General features: G+C 42.3%; 3 protein-coding genes across 6 annotated transcripts; all 3 read right to left on the bottom strand.

Moving 5' to 3' along the window:
• Positions 1-2,380: 2,380 nt before the first annotated feature.
• On the bottom strand, positions 2,381-6,824 carry LOC116246982 (probable beta-1,4-xylosyltransferase IRX9H). 4 transcript variants are annotated; one of them, XR_007572354.1, is made up of 4 exons: positions 5,164-6,824; positions 3,650-3,899; positions 3,270-3,476; positions 2,381-3,147 (listed from the first exon to the last, which is right to left on the bottom strand). XR_007572354.1 is itself a non-coding variant. In XM_031618920.2 (4 exons), exons 1-3 carry the CDS (start codon positions 5,904-5,906, stop codon positions 3,330-3,332), a joined length of 1,140 nt encoding a protein of 379 aa, XP_031474780.1. In that variant the 5' UTR covers positions 5,907-6,824; the 3' UTR covers positions 2,381-2,510. The 4 variants fall into 4 exon arrangements, 2 of the variants coding, with proteins under 2 accessions (XP_031474780.1, XP_031474781.1); XR_004170772.2 differs by having other exon boundaries at positions 2,381-2,510; XM_031618920.2 differs by having other exon boundaries at positions 2,381-2,510; positions 3,330-3,476.
• A 3,577-nt stretch (positions 6,825-10,401) lies between these two features.
• LOC116247897 (polyprotein of EF-Ts, chloroplastic) lies at positions 10,402-15,874 on the bottom strand. Its single transcript, XM_031620329.2, has 4 exons — positions 15,712-15,874; positions 13,166-15,127; positions 12,002-12,710; positions 10,402-11,531 (listed from the first exon to the last, which is right to left on the bottom strand). Exons 2-4 carry the CDS (start codon positions 15,060-15,062, stop codon positions 10,898-10,900), a joined length of 3,240 nt encoding a protein of 1,079 aa, XP_031476189.1. The 5' UTR covers positions 15,063-15,127; positions 15,712-15,874; the 3' UTR covers positions 10,402-10,897.
• Positions 15,875-17,688: 1,814 nt separating this feature from the next.
• On the bottom strand, positions 17,689-20,613 carry LOC116249007 (aldehyde oxidase GLOX1). Its single transcript, XM_031622093.2, has 2 exons — positions 20,279-20,613; positions 17,689-19,757 (listed from the first exon to the last, which is right to left on the bottom strand). Exons 1-2 carry the CDS (start codon positions 20,486-20,488, stop codon positions 18,150-18,152), a joined length of 1,818 nt encoding a protein of 605 aa, XP_031477953.2. The 5' UTR covers positions 20,489-20,613; the 3' UTR covers positions 17,689-18,149.
• Positions 20,614-20,656: the final 43 nt, after the last annotated feature.

The following is a 20,656-nucleotide window of genomic DNA, read 5'->3' as shown; positions in this document are numbered from 1 at the left end:
ACTGACGCATCTTCCAAATGAAGCATTTTTCTATTGTCTGGATCCTGACTTGGTCGATCATTTTTATGTGCATAGGGCACATTGGGGCCCTGTGCAATCATCTTGATCCATCCCCTGGATGCACTAGCAAATGGAGAAATGAAATCAAATTACTTAGAGATCCTGGTGAGCATGTGAAGAACTTATGAAGTGGCCATTGCACCGATGAGAGGCTGAAGCCTTCAACCCCAACTCCTCACCACCTTTGGACCAACTATGCTATGCCCCTCAGAACATTTAGAGGTCATTTGCTCTTAATGCAAAATAGGTCCTGGTACATTCGAGATCAGGATACCAATGGGTCAAAAAATTAGATCTGATGCATGTCCATACCAGTTACCAAATTCAGTTAACAGATAGAAGCATGTTGATATCCTAACTCGAATAAAGAAGAAGTATGGAGAGGTGTGAATCTGATTCCTAAAGTTACAACCGAATCCAAGTAAGAAATTCGACTTTAATGTCAGATTAGATACATCCGAGGTGGGTCATGCATTTGATGATAAAGTTGAGCAACCGATTTCACAAGTACTTCAATTGCACATGGATATGCAGAAAATTGACTCGCTATTTGAAATCGAAGGTGCCATTATCCGATCAGATATTTTCCTCAAAGCCAAATCCCGATCTCATCTGATGTTGTTTTTCAAATCTAAATTGGATCTGGTTTTTCATTTAGTTTTGTATCACCAATAGAAAATTAACTACCATTGTAACACCCTAAAAATTCAGTTTTGTGTTAACAAATGTGAAAGATCTTTAACGACTAATAAAGGAGGTTGTGTTGTCCAAGTTTCTAGCTTTTTATGAGTTGGAACTGAAATTGCTAAGGACGTTAGGATCCGTCGGACCAAGGACCCGCCCCCAAAAGTGGGTAACGGGACATTCAATGGTATCAGAACACCGTTCAATATTCGGATATAGAGTCCTACACGTATGGATGGGGTGCTTAAGGATGACCCCAAAAGTTTATTCTCTTATTGATGATTGTGAAAGATATTTGAAAACTTATAAATGAGTAATTAAAAGGATTAGCTATCCTAATTTTTTACTTTTTTCAAGTTAAAACTAAAGCTCCTAGGCAGTGAATTGAGATTTGGGCTTTCCATTTTCTAATGCTCTTTTTCCCAAAGCCGAAGAACTCCAATGCTGCCAAGAGCAAAAGAACCAACCATGTTACTAATCCCTCTCGTGTAGAAGGCAGGAAAAGAAAACGCCAAAATTTTTCACGTGTTTTGAAAGGAAATGCTCGTAAAAAAGTAGATCCATATTCTCTCAATCTTGAAAGTCGACTGCATGCGCTTGGCTCTTTACAAGGCATGGAAGGAAGAGGGCATCAAATTATGTAATGAACCGAAAGGTAAATGCATTTTAACCAGTAGGGGTTGTGAGTGAAACTATGCCGTTTTTCGTGAGATAGGACTTCCGTGAACAGTATTTTGGATCGAGTCTGGGAAAAAGAAAATCCCAAAAACCTGCAAAAGAGAGGATGTATATCTTTGTCAATTAATGATAATCATCTTTTCCACTTTTCTCTTCTATTGATCAGCGCAACTTTTTCATTACAATTCAAAAACAGATGCATCTCTTCCTGAGTATCAAGAAAAAGCGATACCAATCTACCAGTGCTAAGCAAGGAACTCTCTCTCTCTCTCTCACTCTCTCTGTCTGTTTGTTAAATATGCGTTGTAAATGAAAAGCGCTTCACCGGCTGCCACCAGAGTTCAAGGCCGATCGCTTCCGAAGTATTTCCTTTGCTAATGGACCCAGGTCTGAATTCCCGTTCACATCAATTTTGGGATCCGGAGGCTGCAGCTCTTTGTTGGATCCTTCAGTCCCCAGATCTAACACAGATGCTCCTGTGGACCGTTTCTTTGGTCTAGACTCTGCGCCCTTCTCACCATGCCTTGCAGACTCTGGGGACTGTACATCAGCAGACTTAGCTGCATCTTCATCCATTTTCTGCGCCAAGTTCCCTGGTTCATCATGCTTTGTGACCGAACTCGAATCTTCACGGTGGACCGCATCCATTAAAGGTCTGACTTGAGCGGGCACATGACGAGAAGAGCCCATGTTTTGGCACATTTCAACTAAATAAAAGACAATCGTCACTAAGACTTTCTCTAAAACATTTCTCAAGTGATACATCAAACTAGGATAGTAAGAGAATAACTCGTAAATATCGGTGAGCAGGATAGCGATAAGAGTAAGAAATGAGGCTACCAACAAGAGAATAACGAGTAGAACAATGCCAACAGTGAGGATGGCCATGACAGCAGCCCAGTGGAGGAGGAGGAGGAGGAGGAGATCTAAGTTGGGGTACATGATAGAAGGGATGAGATGAACGACAACAAAGGACAAAGCTTTAAATAGCAAGACCACTGCTTGTACATGCCAAGATTGTTGCGGAAGTAAAGCATTTCGTTAGCTCCCTTTCTTGTCTCACTCATATGGAGCCTCGAAGATTCCACCTGCATCAACTTTCACTTGTTACTCCACAGCCATCTCTCTCTCTCTCTCTCTCTCTCTCTCTCTGTGAGTTGTAATATTAGTGACGCTACTACCATCTACGGAAACCACGATAAATTTAGAAGACAAACTGAATTATATACGGAGATGCTAACATGATGATTTAATAGGTTTTTCTTTGAAAATCATGAAAAAACACACAAATTTCACAGCACATGATGAAACTTTAAGACACAGCCACCTCATCCCCGATCTACTAATAAACGGATCAGTCAAAGCATTCCTTCAACTTACAGCAGATACAGATGGCAAAACTCAAACTAATTTGACTGTGAAGAAGAGAAGAATCAGTTGAGCAAAACTAAAAAGAAAGCGCAAACAATACGGAGCTTAAGCCACAGGCTTCGACCTGGCAAAATAATAAAATATATAAATGAGAGAGTCATGCTGCTATTATGGACACCAGCCGTCGCGGGAGCAGGAAATGTATCGTGACTGGTGATTGTATTCCAGAAAGCCAGCAGCTCTGGCATCATCAACAATGCACATCAAATGGACCCTGTACTTTTTGTCTGAGAAATAGACCATAAAAGCAGGTGTGTGCTCCACAAAGACCTAATGCCAGTTGAGAATTGAGAACTGGTAGCAGATCAAGCATGAAAAATTAGCACGTAAACGTTTCTATTGAAAGCTTTAAATCTATGCGCCTTTAATTGTGGGCTGTAGCTGGTTGAATAAAAGATCTAAGAATGAAATTAGACCTTATCACTGGTCGTCTCCATCATATAGACAACCGAGGCATTAAAAAGAAGCGACCATACTTATTTTTGCACAACCAAGCCATTTGGAGAAGAGAGTGCCGGCGCTTCCATGTGAAGCTTCCAAACCAGAACACGTGAACAGCCAGGTGGTATGCCCTCCATTTGGCTTTCATCTTCAACTACTCGATCTATTAATGCAGTTAATTCCTGTCAAGAGTTGCTTTGTTAGAAACTGCTAAATGTCCAGCCACTGTTTTTTAGTGAAAGGATCTTTAGAAAGTTCAATTGCATGTGAACTTTACAGCAATCGTGTCAAAAATTGGGTCGTGATTTTGCAGACAAGACAAAATAAAAACTTGGATTGGGTATCTCAAACTCACTTGGAAACCAACCTTGACTGTGTCCTGTTGCCATATGGGCTGAACAGCATGACGTTGCCACCTTTTAGGGTCCCATAGTACTGTACTATTGAAGGCGAAGGCCGACATATCAATAGGAAATCTCCGGACGCTTTTATTTTTTAAGCTTGTATGCCACCCAATAACCTGGCTTCCATTGCAAACAGGGCCTTCTATTAGAGGCCAGCTTTCCGTTTTCACAAGCGTGGCAACAGGCCAAGTTCCAAAACGTCTGCTCACCGAAAGTAAATGAATTTATCAAACCTGTGATCAATGAAGAATGAACGGACAGATATTAAATAGGAACGGTTGAAAGGTGAATCAACCCTATAACAACTTATCAGCTGTGACAAGGAAACATGAAGCTGATTATTTGGGATTACTCTATTCTGTAGAAGACTAAACAAACTTTCAGCAAAAGTGACACCCATCTTCGATCATACTGTATGAAAAGGTAACAAGATCTTTAGCATTGAAAAAAATAACTGTAGCGTGCCGTTAATGTTAACAATTAAGCAAACAGCAAAGTTAACCAGCTCAAAATATTCTGCTTCAGTACTCTAAGAGTCAATGGTGGCCGAATATATTGCACAACAAGCAAAACTGCCTGCCATTTCATCAAAGAGGACTTAGAATCGCGAAATGCTTCTAAAATCCACAAGTTGCACTCTTTTCCTTGCAGAAAATCAGCTTCTAAGAATATATTTACAGACACTGACCAACTTTTGTTCACAGGATGGACAAAAGCCACATATTACAGTTTTCGGTACACATAAAAATATGGACTAGTACTAGAGTTCCCTCAAATTGCCGGATGCTGGACAATTTCAGCCCTTTGACTCCTTTCAGCTCTGTCGAAGAGCTATGGCCGATGGAGGAGCTAGATAAATTTTCTTAGAAAGTGTGCAAAGTCTAGTAGCTTTAATCTCAAGGAATCCAGTCACCTCTTACCATGTGTACCAAGAGAAAAGGAGTCACATCCAAAACAGAGGTCGCCCACTCTTCCATGTTTAAGAGCAAGTTACATTGCACTTGTTGCACCTTACTAAGTGCTTTCTTCTGATATGATTGCAGTGTAATGTATAAACTCTTTAAGAAAAATGAACGTTGCTGATTGACAAAACAAACATGATCTCATTGACAAAACAGACGTGACCGCAGCTTTACCTTTAGCCACCAACATTGACACGTCATTCAATTCTATTTATCAACTGACACAAGTGAGGGAAGAAGGAGAGAAAGAAAGTTATCTGGAAAATAAATTGCAAAAATAACCAATGCGTGCATGGAAAGAGCCCAAGAGAAATATTCAATAGCTTCCGAGTATCTCCTCCTCATATCATCAGGAAGAAGACACTTTGAATTCTTGTGGCACTCACTTGTAGCATTGTAACTCAGTTACCCAAGGCAAGAAACAGCACTGTAACATCTAAACCGAAAAAATAGAAGTAAAATAAAATATCTAGTAAATGCCAGACGATGGTGATGTAAAATACCTTATGTTCCTTATATATTGAAAGAGATCCTTAGAGTATTCATTATCATCATCTGCAAAGTACACAATCCCATCCAGTCGATGCTTTTCAATGTGAGCAAGAGCAACATTTCTCTGGTGAATGCCCCTATCTCTTACGCTTGTAAAATTTTTATCAGAAACGAGATGTCTATACATCACCCCAGTTCTCCTTAACAACCTAGCAGTTTCAGCAGTCTGCAAAGAGGTCTCCACTACAATCCAAAGCAAAGGAGGAGGGACAAGTCTCAAAGTATGAGCGAGACGATTCAAATAATATGCTTGGAAGGAGCGACTATATGTTGGACTTGCAACTATCAACAATTTCTGGAGCTCATCAACACGGGCTGATGTAGTAAAATTTTCAGTAGTCCCATTCCCTGTCTCTTTTCTCAGTCGCGGTTCCCGACCAGCAATAGCATTCAAAAAGAGTGATTCAATTGATTGATTCCTGCTTCCAGCAAAACCCTTGCTCTCCCTATTCAAACCTGTTGGTAATTTTCGATGCCCCAAGTCAAGATTTGGAAGGAAATCCAGTGTGATAGTGGGAGTAAGTCCAATTAGAAGCCCAAATATAAAACATAATGAGAAATGCAAGAAGGCTCTCTTCCACCCATGTGCTCTTGATTTTGCACTCTCCAAGCTCCGACCTCTCTGCAAACAGAAGCCCATCACAAAATTGAAAATCATGGATACCACAGCGGCCAATATCCTCTCAATCGGCATGCGGAACAGCCTCTGCGTCCTGTGCAGTTCTCTCACCCTGTCCCGCCAATGGTGATCGTCTAAGAGATGCCATTAGATAAGAACGATGGAATTATGACATAGTTATGCTTCTAGTCGCTCCACGACGACCAAATTTTCCCTGCTACGTTCCCTTCAGAAATCGCACATTACTGATCCAAGAGCTAAAATTCCAACCCAGGATATTTCCAGTCTTGCCAAAAATCATCTATCCGCCATAACAAACTCTAGATTCTCAAAACAAAGAACGATCTTTATGTCGTTAACCCACATTCTTCTGTTTCATCCAAGAAGGCAACCATACTCCCACGGACCCACTCTCAACTCTGTCTCGCTTCACAATAAAAAAACGTTTCAAAATACCCACTTTCAGCAATCCAAGATCCCAAAATCTCCACTAGCAAGAACCCAAGACCAAAGTGGAGATTTAGCAACTACCCATCGCGAGACAAATATAAAGTGAACTACAAATGAAACGCCACAGATCTTCAAACTGAAGTCACTATAAGATCCGCGTCGACTTATCCAGCCTTCCACGAGAGGATGCAGTAATCTAGTGGACGCTAACAAACCGTCACATATACAAAGGAAGACACGGTCTCCGTGAATCTACTAAGAACCAACACCGAATGCGCTCACCACATGACAGCAGCTTTCCACAGAGAGAAAGGAAGAGAGAGATAGAGATAGATAGATAGATTACTGGAGCGAAGCCGCGTTAAGGGATGAGAGGATCGGATGGTCACCAGTTGACGGCCGTCTCCTGCCTTCCTGGTAAATGCCTTATCGTCGCCCGCACGAAGTGAAGGAACTGTTGTCGCCAAAACAGAGAGGGAGAGAGAAGAGTGTCACTGCCTGGTTTTTGATTCGGTTGGTCAGGTTTCCCTCCCCTTGCCTCAATCAAAACGGCGGAACATTGGAGAAGGTAGAAGTGTAAAAGGTTCCATATATGTTTCTATTTCGGGGACCATTTTTAACTTTAATTTGTGAAAAACCGTAGTTTTGTATCATTTTCTCCATTAAACCTCATACTTGGCTAAAAACAGTCAGATAGAATCTTTGCTTTGATTATGACTTGATTCTTCTTGTGAAAGTATCAAATAAGTTGAAGCCAAGTCGTCTTTTACTTAAAAAAGAAAGTCTTTTTCAATTTCATTATTTTTTAAGGTGTCGTTTGGCTGTGCTGAGTGTTCCATAAATTTATGTTAAAGATTAAAGCATATTCATAAAACACTAAAATTAAATATTCATTAATTTACTCAATTAATTTACTCAATCATATAGGGTTTAGTGTCTCATGAATATGTTTTATTTTTTTAAATAAATTCATAAAACAATCACAAAATTTATATTTACCAAACAGCACATAAAGTCTCGAATTAATTCACTCCTTAACACCTACCCCAATATGTGGCGTGGGGCAAGTGTTCATAGAGGATTCAACGCTATACCGTCAGAAAAGATGTAATTAGTTTGGAAAATGAAATCGGTATCAAGAAAATATTAAATGTAAAGTCTGTTTATTGAATTTTGTTTAAAAGGTGGTATCTTAAATGAAAATTGCGTTTTTGAAAACAAGAAACGCAGAAAGAGAATGTTCACAGGATCAGACAGCCAAAACTGACCCGTGACCATCATTCCCTTCCTTTTCATTATCTCTAATGCTCAGTTCTCGATGCAAGGTAATTTTTTCTTCTCCAATCGATGACCTTAAGTAAGCCTGGCTAAATCGATGTTGGGCCCTCTTCTTTTTTTTATCATCTGCTGGAGCCTGGAGTTCATGGTGGCGTAGAAACAAAACGACACATGGAGAAACTCCAAGCAATTTTCACATGAAGCTACGCTCAAGTGTGTGGCGGTCATGTCAAGAATCTTTCCAAGCTATCAAGTGAGAGGAACCCGTTGCAGAAGCGGTCAGAATAGAGATGGTCACACCTTTTCTATAAAAACAAAATTTCATAGTTAATTCTAGATTTTTGCCATTAGCAGCATTTTATATATACAGTTAGAATTTTGAGGCATTGAGGGTGAGGGCTTGTCCGTCGTTTGCTAGGAAAGATTGCTTTCCAGCAGTTCGGCAAGTGTTTATCGCGCTTATGTGAAGTCCGTTTCTTGCGATATCTTTCCTCTCCAGAGTTCGTAGTGTTGGCCGGCCGATGGCCTTCTGTAATACGTCTCCGTCCGGCTTATTTCCGGCCATCCTGGCTGTCGAATGGGTTGAAAACTTTTTACCTGCTTGGCATGTTTCACATTTTCTCGTCGTCGGTTTTCCAGGCAACATTAGTAATGTATCGTAGTGGTAAGAAGAAGGGATGGAGATTTGCGTTTCTTCTTTGCAGCTGTCTAATGTAGGTTCCAATTCTCAGAGACCTGCAGACACAGTTGGGTTGAGACACCCCAGATCCGTTTCCCTTCCAGGAAAACATTTTTATAGTTGTATTCGTTCATCAATTGGCAGCAGAACGCCAACGCAGTGATGGGCGGGAGCTGGGAGGAAGGAAGACGCCGGTCTCTGTCTCTCTCTTGTGTTTGCTTTGAGAATCTCCAAGAATTTTACGCAATGGATGTTGCAGTCAACCCCATCAAGACTTACACAGTTACACGAGCATTCTTTTTCTCTCTGCTGGCGTTTGCTTGTAGAATCTCCCAGGTTTGTACACCATGGTCATGGGTAATCCACCGGACCATCCCCTTGTCAGGGTCACTCCTGCCACTGACGCTTCCTTTTAACGCATGCAGCAGAGCTCTGTCGCTCTAAGCTCTCAGGCCTTGGCCCGTTGCAACAGGGGCGCGTTATCAGCAAATTGCCTCTACCCACGTCGGTGGTTTCACGTCTCATTACTGGTTAAAGTATACAGGAGGCCCAGCGTGAAGGAAAAACAGCTGCGTTTTCGGCGCTTCTAATTTGTATTCCAACATTTCTAACCAATTAGATACCTTTTGTCAGCCACTAGCAGGAGTTAGTGGTGGGGAGAATCTGTCATTGTCGGCGCACCGCGCGATGATAGTACCTAACTCAAATATTTTCAAGTTGATTTGCATCTGTTCTCGTGTCAAGCAACGGGAGGGCTTTCATCTTTTGAAGCTTCAAGTTTTAGATTTTCAATTGGTAGTGTCACACCCAATAACCAAGGGATTATATGTCTTGTGGGTTTTCTTTATTAATGCAGGGGGATGGTCAAGGAATGAACCCATATGCTCCAAGTGGGTTAACCCCATCTTCGAACCTTCGTTTTTAAGCCAATTAAAGTTCTAAGACAAACTTTACAGAGAGCTCCACTTGATTGATGAGAGAGGGAGAGAGGGCCATATGCCCAACAAATTATCTTCCAGTGAGATTCTCAAAGCATGAATCAAATTATTATCTGGAGTTTACATGGAATAGACAATTATCGAATGTTTCTTGGAAGGCTTTTTTGGCCAGGTATGTCAAATTGGGTATACGAAAGCCCCGATCCAAGATGTGCGTAAAAACTGCTTTCTGGCAGCTTAAATATTTCCCAAAACAACAGAATAAATTACATGGTACAAAATATAAATTATACACCTCCGTTGCACGTAGGACTATATATCAAGCAAGATGCATTCAAAGATGTGAAAAGTATAATTGAAGCGACAATCGTTTATTCTGGTTATTAGAAACTGAAAAGTATTCGAGCAGGTCATTCTCAAAAAAGCTTTGAATGGTTAAGCATCAAGTCATCAACAGAAAGAGGTTACAAAGTGTGAATCACTATCTGATGAGGTTGAAGAACTCTCTCTCTCTCTCTCTCTCTATCTATACATATATATATATATATATATACATATATATATATATATATATATATACATATATATATATATCATGTATGTATGTATGTGTGTGTGTGTGTGTGGGTGTGTGTAGAGAGAGAGAGAGAGAGATAGAGAAAGAGAGAGAGCCATGTCAATCTTTTTCCCCATATTGACTAAAAAACAAATCAGAAAACATACAGTTGTATATGAAGGTAAATTGCATGCCAAGCAGCTGACCATGCTGGGGACGTGACTGCTGCTGCTCATGCCAAAGACTGGCCTCTTCACCTGTCATGCTGTCATTCTCACCAGAAAGCTTACTGCGCCAAAACAACATTCAAGCCTCGTATATCAAGTTGATCCAAGAACCAAGGGACTAATGTAACAAAATATAATAGATGCGCATTTTTTCAAGCTGACAATAGCAGCATTACTTGGAAAAGGTCACGTTAGCAAGCAGCTGCAAGTTTAGAAAGAGAGAGAGAGAGAGAGAGAGCACAATTTGGCATTAAATATATTTGAACAAAAGGATGCAAGTATATGTTCAATAGACCAAATTGACATGGGAAACTCCCAAGGGTCTAATGTAACAAAATACAATAGATGCATATTTTTTCAAGCTGATAATAGCAGCATTACTTGGAAAAGGTCACGTTAGCAAGCAGCTGCAAGTTTAGAGAGAGAGAGAGAGAGAGAGAGAGAGAGCACAATTTGGCATTACATATATTTGAACAAAAGGATGCAAGTGTATGTTCAATAGACCAAATTGACATGGGAAACTCTTACATGAAACAAAGAACAAGACCAGAAAGCACTTTAAACCGAAAGAAAAGTCCAAGCAGGACAAATTAAGCTGGATAAAATTATTATGTTAACCCAAGCACTAAAGGATCTAATTTGATTAATGTTTGAACAACCTTTAGTGATTAAGAGATGTCCATAAAAGAAATTAAAAAAAATAAAATAAAATAAAAGAGCACAACACCTCTTTGGATACAATTGCCAATTCACCAGCCCGAGACAAAAACATCAACGAAGGGGAAAGGAGACTGATTTCTAAATGCCAGAAACAAAGTCCAGATTCGCTCAAGATCTGCTTGGGAGAATATTTTCTTATTTTAACTACAATGGCCCTGAGAAGTGAGAATAGCTATAATTCGCCTCCCATTGAACTAGCATCCTCCAAAATTTGAATTCTAAGCGTCATTGTTTGGTTCATTGCTTTCTTTCTCTCCAAGTGTGTAGCGCACAAACCTTCGGACCCTTATATTCTCACCAAGAGTGGCCACAGTCTGCTTCACCAAGTCCTTGATCAACAGACTGTCATCTCTAATGAAGGGCTGTTCAAGCAATGTTAACTCAGCAAGCCGCTTTGATACACGCCCATCAACAATTTTTTCCCTAATATTTTCTGGCTTTGACTGCAAATCTTCACGCTGTAATTCAAGTTCTCTTTCTTTTCTGGTTATGCTCTCTGGGATGTCTTCAACAGAGATGTACTCAACTTGTGGGCATGCTGCAACTTGCATTGCAAGATCATCAACCAGCTGTTTGAAAATTTCACCTCGAGCAACAAAGTCAGTCTCACAGTTCACTTCAATCAGAACTCCAATGCGCGAATCATGAATATATGAAGCAATTCTACCCTCTGCAGCAAGGCGTCCAGATTTCTTTTCTGCACTTGACAAGCCCTTCTTTCTTAAGTACTCTTGTGCCTTCTCCAGGTTGCCATCTGTTTCTGCCAGAGCTTTCTTGCAGTCCATCATGCCTGCTCCTGTTTCTTCCCTTAGTTGCTTAACAAGTGTAGCTGATATTGTAACTTTTGGTGGCCTGTAAAAGAGAACTAACAATATTAGAAATTGAATACCAAGACATAGCTTCCAAAAGAGAAATAAGACTGCCCAAAGTAAATCATGTTTCATGCTTGCAGAAAACAAGAAGGTTCCTCAAATAGCAACTAGGAAGAACACCCAAAAAAGCTTCATTTTTGTTTCCCCATCAGATATGACTAAATGAACCTGATAAATATTAAAACAAAAAACAGGATTTCTCAATACAGAAGGAAACGAGAGAGACGAGGATGCAGTAGGTGTAATAGCAATTTTGAAAGTCAACAAATGCTATGTTAATACGTACCCCTCAACATGATAATCAAATGCCAATTAATAGTTGGCCTTCTATATTATAGTTTCAAAAATGTGTGCGTTGATACTTGACATTCTACACATGACAGCACCTAATTGGTGGCCTAGGTTTGAGAAAGCTAGCAAATCACGTGGTAATGAAAAAGTCTGAGTCACCTTTCAGTGGCTTCCGTAGTATCTGGAGCCGGCTGGGGAGCTTGTGAAGCAGCCGGTTCTTTTGCTGCAGTTTGAGCAGCAACTTCTGCAGCAAAATCTTGACTTTTCTTCTCTAAACCTTCTCCAAGATTGTATCTGACAAACCTTGTTACTTTAATGTTTTCCCCAATTGCTGAAATTGTTTGCTTAATTAAATCCTTCACTACAACCTTGTCATTTTTTATAAATGGCTGCTCAAGAAGTGCCAGTTCCTCAAGTCTCTTTTTTATTCTGCCATCAACAATTTTTGATCTGATCTGTTCTGGCTTCTGTAGAATGTCATCCTTCTGCATCTCAATCTCCCTTTCCTTGTTGACAATGTCTTCAGGAACATCATCAGTAACTAAATGCTGCACTTGTGGGCATGCTGCAACTTGCATAGCAAGATCTTCAACCAACTGCTTGAAAATATCACCACGAGCCACAAAATCTGTCTCACAGTTTACCTCTATCATTACTCCAATCCGATTATCATGAATGTACGAGCCAATTCTCCCTTCAGCTGTAGCTCTGCTCGCCTTCTTCTCAGCACTAGCTAGGCCTTTTTTCCTTAGGAACTCCTGAGCTTTAACAATGTCACCCCCTGTCTCTGCAAGGGCCTTCTTACAATCCATCATTCCAGCTCCAGTTTCTTCACGCAGCTGCTTGACAAGGGCAGCAGACACAGTAGCTGCATTTTGTGCAATATATTCCAGACTAAATCAGTGATCGAATATGTAAACTAATCCAGTCTATCCAGATGAATAAATGTTGAAAAGGTGATAAACATACACATAATCCGGATAGCTCCAGATGATATTGGAGCGGTAACTCATAGACAATAAGACAAAGAAACATGGAGTTCTAAAATTTACCATGAAGCTATCATACCAACAGTTGTATGGTACAGAAAACAGAAGAACCAACCTAAAAATTTGAAAATCAGAAGAATTAACAAAACGAAATTGTCATCAAGGATGGACCAACTTTGTTAATGATTAAAGAATTTAGCTAACATGCAGCCCAGAAGAGATTTCAATAAAAGTTACCATAGGAGGATGTGAAAGGATGAAGTAAAACAGACAGTAGGCAAAAAAAATGTAAATCAAGAGCATCTAACTGCAGTTTCTTTGAGAAATGGATTACCTTTTCCTTCACTTGGACCAGTTTCAAAAGGGGTTGAAATGGCAGATGATGGAACCTCATTTTCGTCTGATGGCACAACTGAAGGCAAATTAGCTTCTGGAACTGTGGGTGCTTCACCACTCAGTTCATTGTTTTCTGCAGTGATGGTTAATTTATCTTCTGTCTTAGCTTCATCAGGCACTTGTGCAAAAGATTCTTTTTCTCCTTCACTTAAACCAGTTTGTGTTTCTTCTTTCTGTGCTTCAACTGGTGCAGCAGGAATGTCTTCACTAACAGAAGTGGCTGAAACGTCCTTGTCCACAGCAAAGGAAGCACCATCCTTGGATTCATTCAGCTCTTCTTCACCAGACGAGCTAAGAACATTAACCGATGAATCAGAAGCAACACTTTCTGGTTCTTCACCAGCTGAACCAATCACGGAAGTACTTTCATCTTCCAGGGGTCCTGCATCCTCTGGAGATTCCGCCCTGTATTGATCACTATTTATAAATTCTTCCACCAATTCAGCTTCCGCCGGCATAGATTCCAGATTTCCATCATCTGTTACAGAGGAATCTACTGAAGCTAAAGCAGAATCAGAAGCTGAAGCATCCTCCAATAAAGCAGCTGCATCAGCTTCACTTATTGATGTACCATCTTCCTTCTCCTCGGAAGATATCTGCACATTTTCACCTTCTTGATCTTCAATGATAGCAACTTGTTCAGAGACTTTAGAATCAGTGCTAGTATCGACAATTTTAGGCATTCTCTCCCTGTCATCTAAAAATGCAGAAATAACTTTGTTCTTGCGAAATGCCAATTCAAAAGGATTGGTGGCCACATGAACAACACCACCTTCATTAAGTTTTATGTTTATGTCCTCAATATTCTCTTCTTTCTTCATTGTTAAAGTTACCTGCCCTCTATTAATACGTAAAACTCGAACATTAACTTCTTGACCAACCTGCAATTGTGAATCCCCCAAAAGACTTGCAAAACCATCAGACTCCTCAGAAATTGGGAGAAACCCTTCCTCACCTTCTGGTAGAGATACAAAAGCCCCAGACCTGTTTAGGTTCTTCACAACACCATCCAATACCTGGCCCTTATAGAACTTTGAAGTTTTTTGTGTTTCATCTCTCTTCTGCCTAGGCTTGATTGAACCTTTCCTGGTTTGTCTTGGCTTATCACCGCTTGTTTGGGCATCAGTAGCACGACCAGCATTACCCTCTTTTTGCTGTCTCATCTTACTAGCATCATCCTTCTCTCGCATTGTTAAGGAAATCCTGCCAGTTTCAGTATTTACTTCAACAATTCTTACTTTCACCTCCTGACCAACTGAAACAACAGCATTGACATCTTTGACAAAGCTATCACTCAATCTGGAAATATGGACTAAACCATCTGTGAAAGCTCCAAAATCAATGAATGCTCCAAATGGTTGAATTGATCTAACTTTTCCAGTAAAGGTTGCACCAGGTACCAATTCCTCATCCTTTACTGGAGGCATCTCACTCTTTCGGAAGTTTCTGGAGCGCTTAGATGCAGCAGCTTTGGTTCCACTAACTTCTTTTGCTGTGGAAACTTCATTCTCTTCAGCTGAAACAGGTGAGTCATCTGGAGGAGCTGTTTCTTCAACTTCATCATCACCTACAACAGCAGAATTTGGATCTTCCACAGCTATATCACTTCCTATGGACATGCTCTGGATTCTCGATTGGTGCTTCAAAATAGCAGCATGTCCACATGTCCCAAAAAATCCTACTGGAAATGAACGTGAAAATAGAAATGTCTGGGAAAAAAATGTAGGCCTAGTGCACGGTACATGAGAAAATTGTTTGGTTTTAAGACACTCTCTTCTTGAAGTGAAAGAAATCCCAGGAACTATGTAGACATTTCCAAGGGATACAGGCGCCATGACAATGACACCGTTCAAGATTGCATAGGCCGTTTATAGAATATCTTTAGCTTCCTTCTCCTCACCTGTCAAGCACATTAGTGAAAACCATGAGCCTAAGGGATGCAGTTGCAGCTGATTAACAAAGCAAAAGACAGGATATAACTAAATCATGTATTCGTTACAGCAGACAAAATAAGTTAGTTACTACTGACATTAGCTTCAATTGAAGCACAAACACTGCTTATCTTCATGTTTGACATGCATAAGAAGCACATTGAAGAGCTCAAGCTAGTGCTGACATTATCATTACTGTAACATAGAAAACGATGTTGGTCACGATGACCAAACAACAATTTTAGTTGCTATTCTAGAGTTTCGTCTTCAATCAGTCATCCAATTCAGACTAGTGACCTCGTAAACGATTTCTCAACAAAAAGGAAGAAGACAAAGAGCACATAAGACGAAGAAATGAAGTATAACCAGCCCATATTCTTGCTCCCCAAATTGGAAGAAAAAATGAGGAGAAAGTTCAGCCAAAAGAGGAAAAGAAGCAAACCAAACAAACATCGAAAAACAGATAGAAAAAAAACTAAAACGGAACCAACAAGCCACACGGACGGAGAGGATGAAAAAAACCACGTCTTCAGAAAAGAACTAGACAATCTACCTACTGATTCGCCATGAAAGGAAGGGGAAAAAAAAAGTAAGGAACTGATGGAGTTCCTCGGCGAAGAAGCTTCCGAGCCCAGAGAAATTTGTTTCCCGCTATCCTCTTCCTTCTTCGAGAGAGAGAGAGAGAGAGAGGAATAAGAAACGAAAGGTGAGTTTTAAACTCGTTATCTGAATACAGAACTTGGTTCCAATTTCTTTATCTCTATTTTCCCTTCATCTCCACTCGCCGTCGGTAATTTTCTGATATGGTCCACCTTTTTACGAAATCCTACATGAGGGACCATATCTTTTGTAGTTTACTGATATCAACTTATATTTTTCTCAGGGTAAGTTAGCTTGAGTCTAACGTCATTGAGAAGAAAAAACTTGGAAATGTTACATATTAGCTGTTCAATTACAACAACGACGTGGAGGGTTGAAGAAAGGAAATGAGGGTGGTGACAGGGCAGTTGTTTCTAGAGGAGGCCGCCGGAAAACGGCAACCGCCGGTAGACTATGTTAGGGTGTTCCTTCGGTGGGTAAGCGACGATAAAGTGGTAAAGTGTTCTGCACTATTGGGTGGAGATTTTGGAAGATTTTGCCAGAGTATTTTTGTATAACTTGTTACATTAATTCGCATTTAACCATGGTTAGCTTGACGGTGGATACTAAATACTAAGGCGGCTTTTTGAAAATTTGGGCGAAAAGTGAGGGATTGATTTGTCGAAACTCAAACGCTTAGGTGGATTGTGTAATTAAAAGCGTGGCATGTGTTAGTAAACATATAAATTGTCATCTTGTACCGGGAAATTCTTAGCAAATCCTGGTTCTGAAGGAAGGAATCCTGGAATTCTTAATTGCCATGATCATTTCAATTTCCTTACTTTTATGCACACTTTTTGCCTTACTAATTTAGATATCCTCATTGTCTTGGAAGTGAAGATGTGAATACATAATAGAAGTCTCAAGTCACTCTGCTCAATCTTCTTTATAATGTGGTCCGATGAGAAGGGTTAGGGTAGAGGTTTTTTCGAACATTTCGGATCAGATCATTCAAGCCTGATTTTCTATATATTTGGTAGATTAACATATGATCCATATGTACATGCTAGTTGTTGTGTTCATGACCACTTTTCCTATCCCCACAGGATGGACTTGTTTGTTTCGCCGGAAAACAAGTAACAACATCGGTGCTTTTCTTACAAGGGTTGAATCTGATACTTCCGTTGGAAAAACATAAGCATAATTAGAGCGACATGGCCTGGTGTCAGGATTTGGATTCATACCCTCTTCTATTCTTCAGAGTTTTCCTAGGAAAGGATTTCCTGCATGAGAATGTGTGTGGGGAATGTTGGTGGCTCTAGCTCTTAAGAACAGCCTTTCATTTCCCCCCCATGCATAGTCAAATGGGGGAGGAATCTCTGCCATAAACCCTCATACAAGCAGCGGCAAAACCCTAGCCTGCGTTTCATTACCCTGAATCTTAGATGCAAGTGCTTGATATGCCTGCTTCGATCAAAGGTTCCATCCAAACAACTGGATTTGCTCATCAATACGGCGTGTCCGCCAATATGTATCATTATCAGCTCATACTTGAACTTTTTCAAGATGATTTAAAAATTTTTAATCGAATCCAAAAATACCATCTCATCCCTAAGATTATTGAATCCTCATACACAAAAAACAAATTGATTTACTCGAGGAAAAAGGCCAGAAGTTACTCTACCACTTAGGTGAAAGCCGAAGCTCACTTGCATGTTCATAGACATACAGATGCTCCAAAATGATGTTAGTGAAAGCTATGAAATCATTTAAGAAAGCATTTTGCAATTTAGAACAAAACCCAACTAATATTTATCACAATATTTTTATTTTGCATTAAAATACCATGCATGCAATGCATGTATGCGCAACACATAAATTGAATGGTGCACTATAAGACTAGTTAGATTCCCAAACAACTCTAGACCCCAGGACAAAGAGAGGCGTCTTTGCCCCTCACGTACCATCACCATTGTGAAGAATACATTTGTTGCTTTAATCATATAAGAATTTCAGGTGCAGAAAACCGGACCATGGCGATCTGCTTTCCATCCGGAACAAGCGCTACATGGATATATAGTCAGGTTTCACCTTTACAGCCATTATCATCGACAGAGGTGTTTGGTCATGGAAGAACAGATGAAAAGTACTCCCGATCGCATTGTGAAACAACAAAAAAAGTAATTAATTTGTTCGACCCGTCTACCATTGCTACCCAAATTTACTAGCAATCAAAAGCAACAGAAGAAAAAGGTACCAAGTGAAAAAACAAAAAAAAAAAAAATTGCAGAGAAGGAAAAAATATACATATATGTATATGGCGAGACAAATGCCTGCCTTCCTCCTGTTCTTTCCTCAAGTATTCTGTTCGTGTCCTCTCCCCCACCACCACGAAAGCTTCACATTATGCGTTTATTGGATATGGACCCAGATTCCCGCACTCGGCAACCCAGAATGCACCACAAATAACAAGTAATGACCAGGCGGCGCCACCACGTTATCTGGCGGCGCCGTCGCCGCGATCTCGTACGTCCCCAGCGGCAGCAGGTTCTCCTGGACGCCCTGGATGTTGAGCACCAGCATCCTCTGGTTCTGTGAGAAGCTGTGCGTCGTGAAGGGCGGCCTGTACATCGTGACCATGAAATCGGCAGACCCGGCAAGCAGATCCAGGAGGAACACCCGGACCGTGAAAGTCTGCCCATACTGGATCTCTCTCGGAGCGGCGTCCGAAATGATAGTGGGCCTGTGGGTCGCCATCGAAGGATCCAAATACGGGGGCGAGAACTTCTCCATCCGGAGCTCCGTCGGGAATTGGGCGGTGAAATTGTAGTCGTTGTTTGTGTTGCTTCCGGCGACGAGCACCCGTCCGTCCGGCAGCACGGCGCACGAGGAGTGGTACACGCGCGGGATCGTCGTCGGGTTCAGGACCTGGAACCGGGTCCCGACCGGGTTCCAAGGACTGTACTTGACCGGTTCTAGAATCGGATCCTGAGCGAATCCCCAGCCCGCGGACCCGCTTCTTGCTCCGTTCATCAGCAGCACCTCGCCGTTGGGCAGGATGAGCATGTCGCTCATGACCCGCCCCGAGGGCATGGTCTCGATATTCCAAACCGGGTCCGGGTCTGTGATCTGGATCCTTCCGCAGGTGTCGAGCGCCGGCTGGAAAACCCCCCTCGCTGCAAGTTCCGACGCCTCTGGCTGAGCACCGCCGCAGACGAGCACTTCCGCCGGCAGAGGCCTCCGGTCGTCCTCGAGATTTAGCGGGAGCAAGACGGCGGATCCGGATCCAGGATAATTCCGAGCTCCGCCGGGCAAGTCCGGAAAAGTCTTGACGATCCGATTCGCTTGGTAATCCAAAAGGATGGCCCGGTTGTTGGCGAAGATGAAGAGGTTCCCATCCGTCGACAGGAAAACGAAGGGGTAGAGAGAGTTCTCCCACGCATCCGTCGCTTCCCGGAGGAACGGTAGCCGGAATGCTTCGACGTTGCGCTCTCCGGCCGCCGGAACGAACTCGTAATCAAACTTTCGGCGGCCTCCGACGACGATGATCCGGCCGTCGGGCAGGATGTGGTTGGAGGCGTACCACCTTTGGCCGGTCAGCGTGAGGGGAAACTCCTGCCAATCGCACGAGTCGCAGGAGGAGTACGAGCGAACGACGCGGCCACCGTCGTTGAATCCTCCGGTCTGTACGAGCCGTCCATCGATGGCAAGCGAGCCCGATGAGCACCACGTGTCCGTGAGGACCATGAGAGGACGGATGGCCCCCGTGTCGTAGTCATACTCGACGGAGTGGGCCCAACAATCCTGGTGGGTCGCCTTATTGTGCGGATCGTATCGGCACTTCCCGTCCGGGAGTCCGATATGAGAGGGTCCGAAGATGGTGCTGTCGAAGATAAGGGCCTTGCTGTTGCCGGGCATCAGCTGCATGTGCATGGCCGAGACGCCGGCATCCGGGACGACCAGCTCCCACGACCCGAGAAAGTCCGTGAAAAGGGCCGCCTGCGGAACCGCTTCAGCATCCTGGCCCGAGAAGAAAGAGAAGAATTGGGAGAACGCAAAGGAGAAGAAGAGTGGGAAGAGGAGGAGGAGGAAGAGGAGGGAGGAAGCCATCTGAGAATGAGCCGGATCGGAGCCGAGCCGATCCTTTTCGGCCTCGTCTCAAAGGACTCTCTCTCTCTTAACTCGCTTTATATATCGCCGGATCGGAGCCGAGCCGATCCTTTTCGGCCTCGTCTCAAAGGACTCTCTCTCTTAACTCGCTTTATATATCGCCGCATCTTCGCATTGCGCCTGGGATTTCACGCAAAATTACCGCGATGGACCACGAAGCAGCGGTCTGGTGGTGTGGGTAATTTTGGGATCTTTCCGGGAGGGGGAGCCCCGTGTGGTTACGGCTTGGGAAGCGCGTGACGCGTTGGTTGTGGATTCGTGGAGGAGAGGAACGATGGACTCGCCCGGAAAAGGCGCTGCCGTCCGTTCGCCGGGCAATCAGGGGTCAAGTTAAAAAAGAATGCAAAAGAAGAACAGCGGATGAAGCTTACGAAAGGGGAGGGGTCGAGGAGTGGCAAGAGAAGATCGACAACGCGCAGAGAGCGGACCAGACAGGCGCCCATGAAAAGCAGCGCCACTCTCACCGCTGCTTCACTGCACAGCCTTGACAGTAAACAGTAAGCGGCCATGATCTCGGAAAAAGCTGACAACCGCTTCCCCTCTTCAGTGCTACGTCTTCGCTCTTGGTCAAATGGCGGCATTATCCAAGAGCCAATGGGTCTCCTTATTGCAAGAAAGCTGAGAAACACGACGAGAATTCCTTTACAAGAAACCTCACCTTCTCCTTGGCCAATTTCATGTCATGATCTGAATCAGGGGAAGTTTCCTTGAAGAACAGTATATAAACTCCACACAGATGAGAGAAGGAG

Source organism: Nymphaea colorata, chromosome 2, assembly GCF_008831285.2.
Source record: "Nymphaea colorata isolate Beijing-Zhang1983 chromosome 2, ASM883128v2, whole genome shotgun sequence".
NCBI lineage: Eukaryota > Viridiplantae > Streptophyta > Magnoliopsida > Nymphaeales > Nymphaeaceae > Nymphaea > Nymphaea colorata.
Note: the sequence above shows the minus strand (reverse complement) of the source record. Positions and strands in the feature narration are given on the sequence as shown.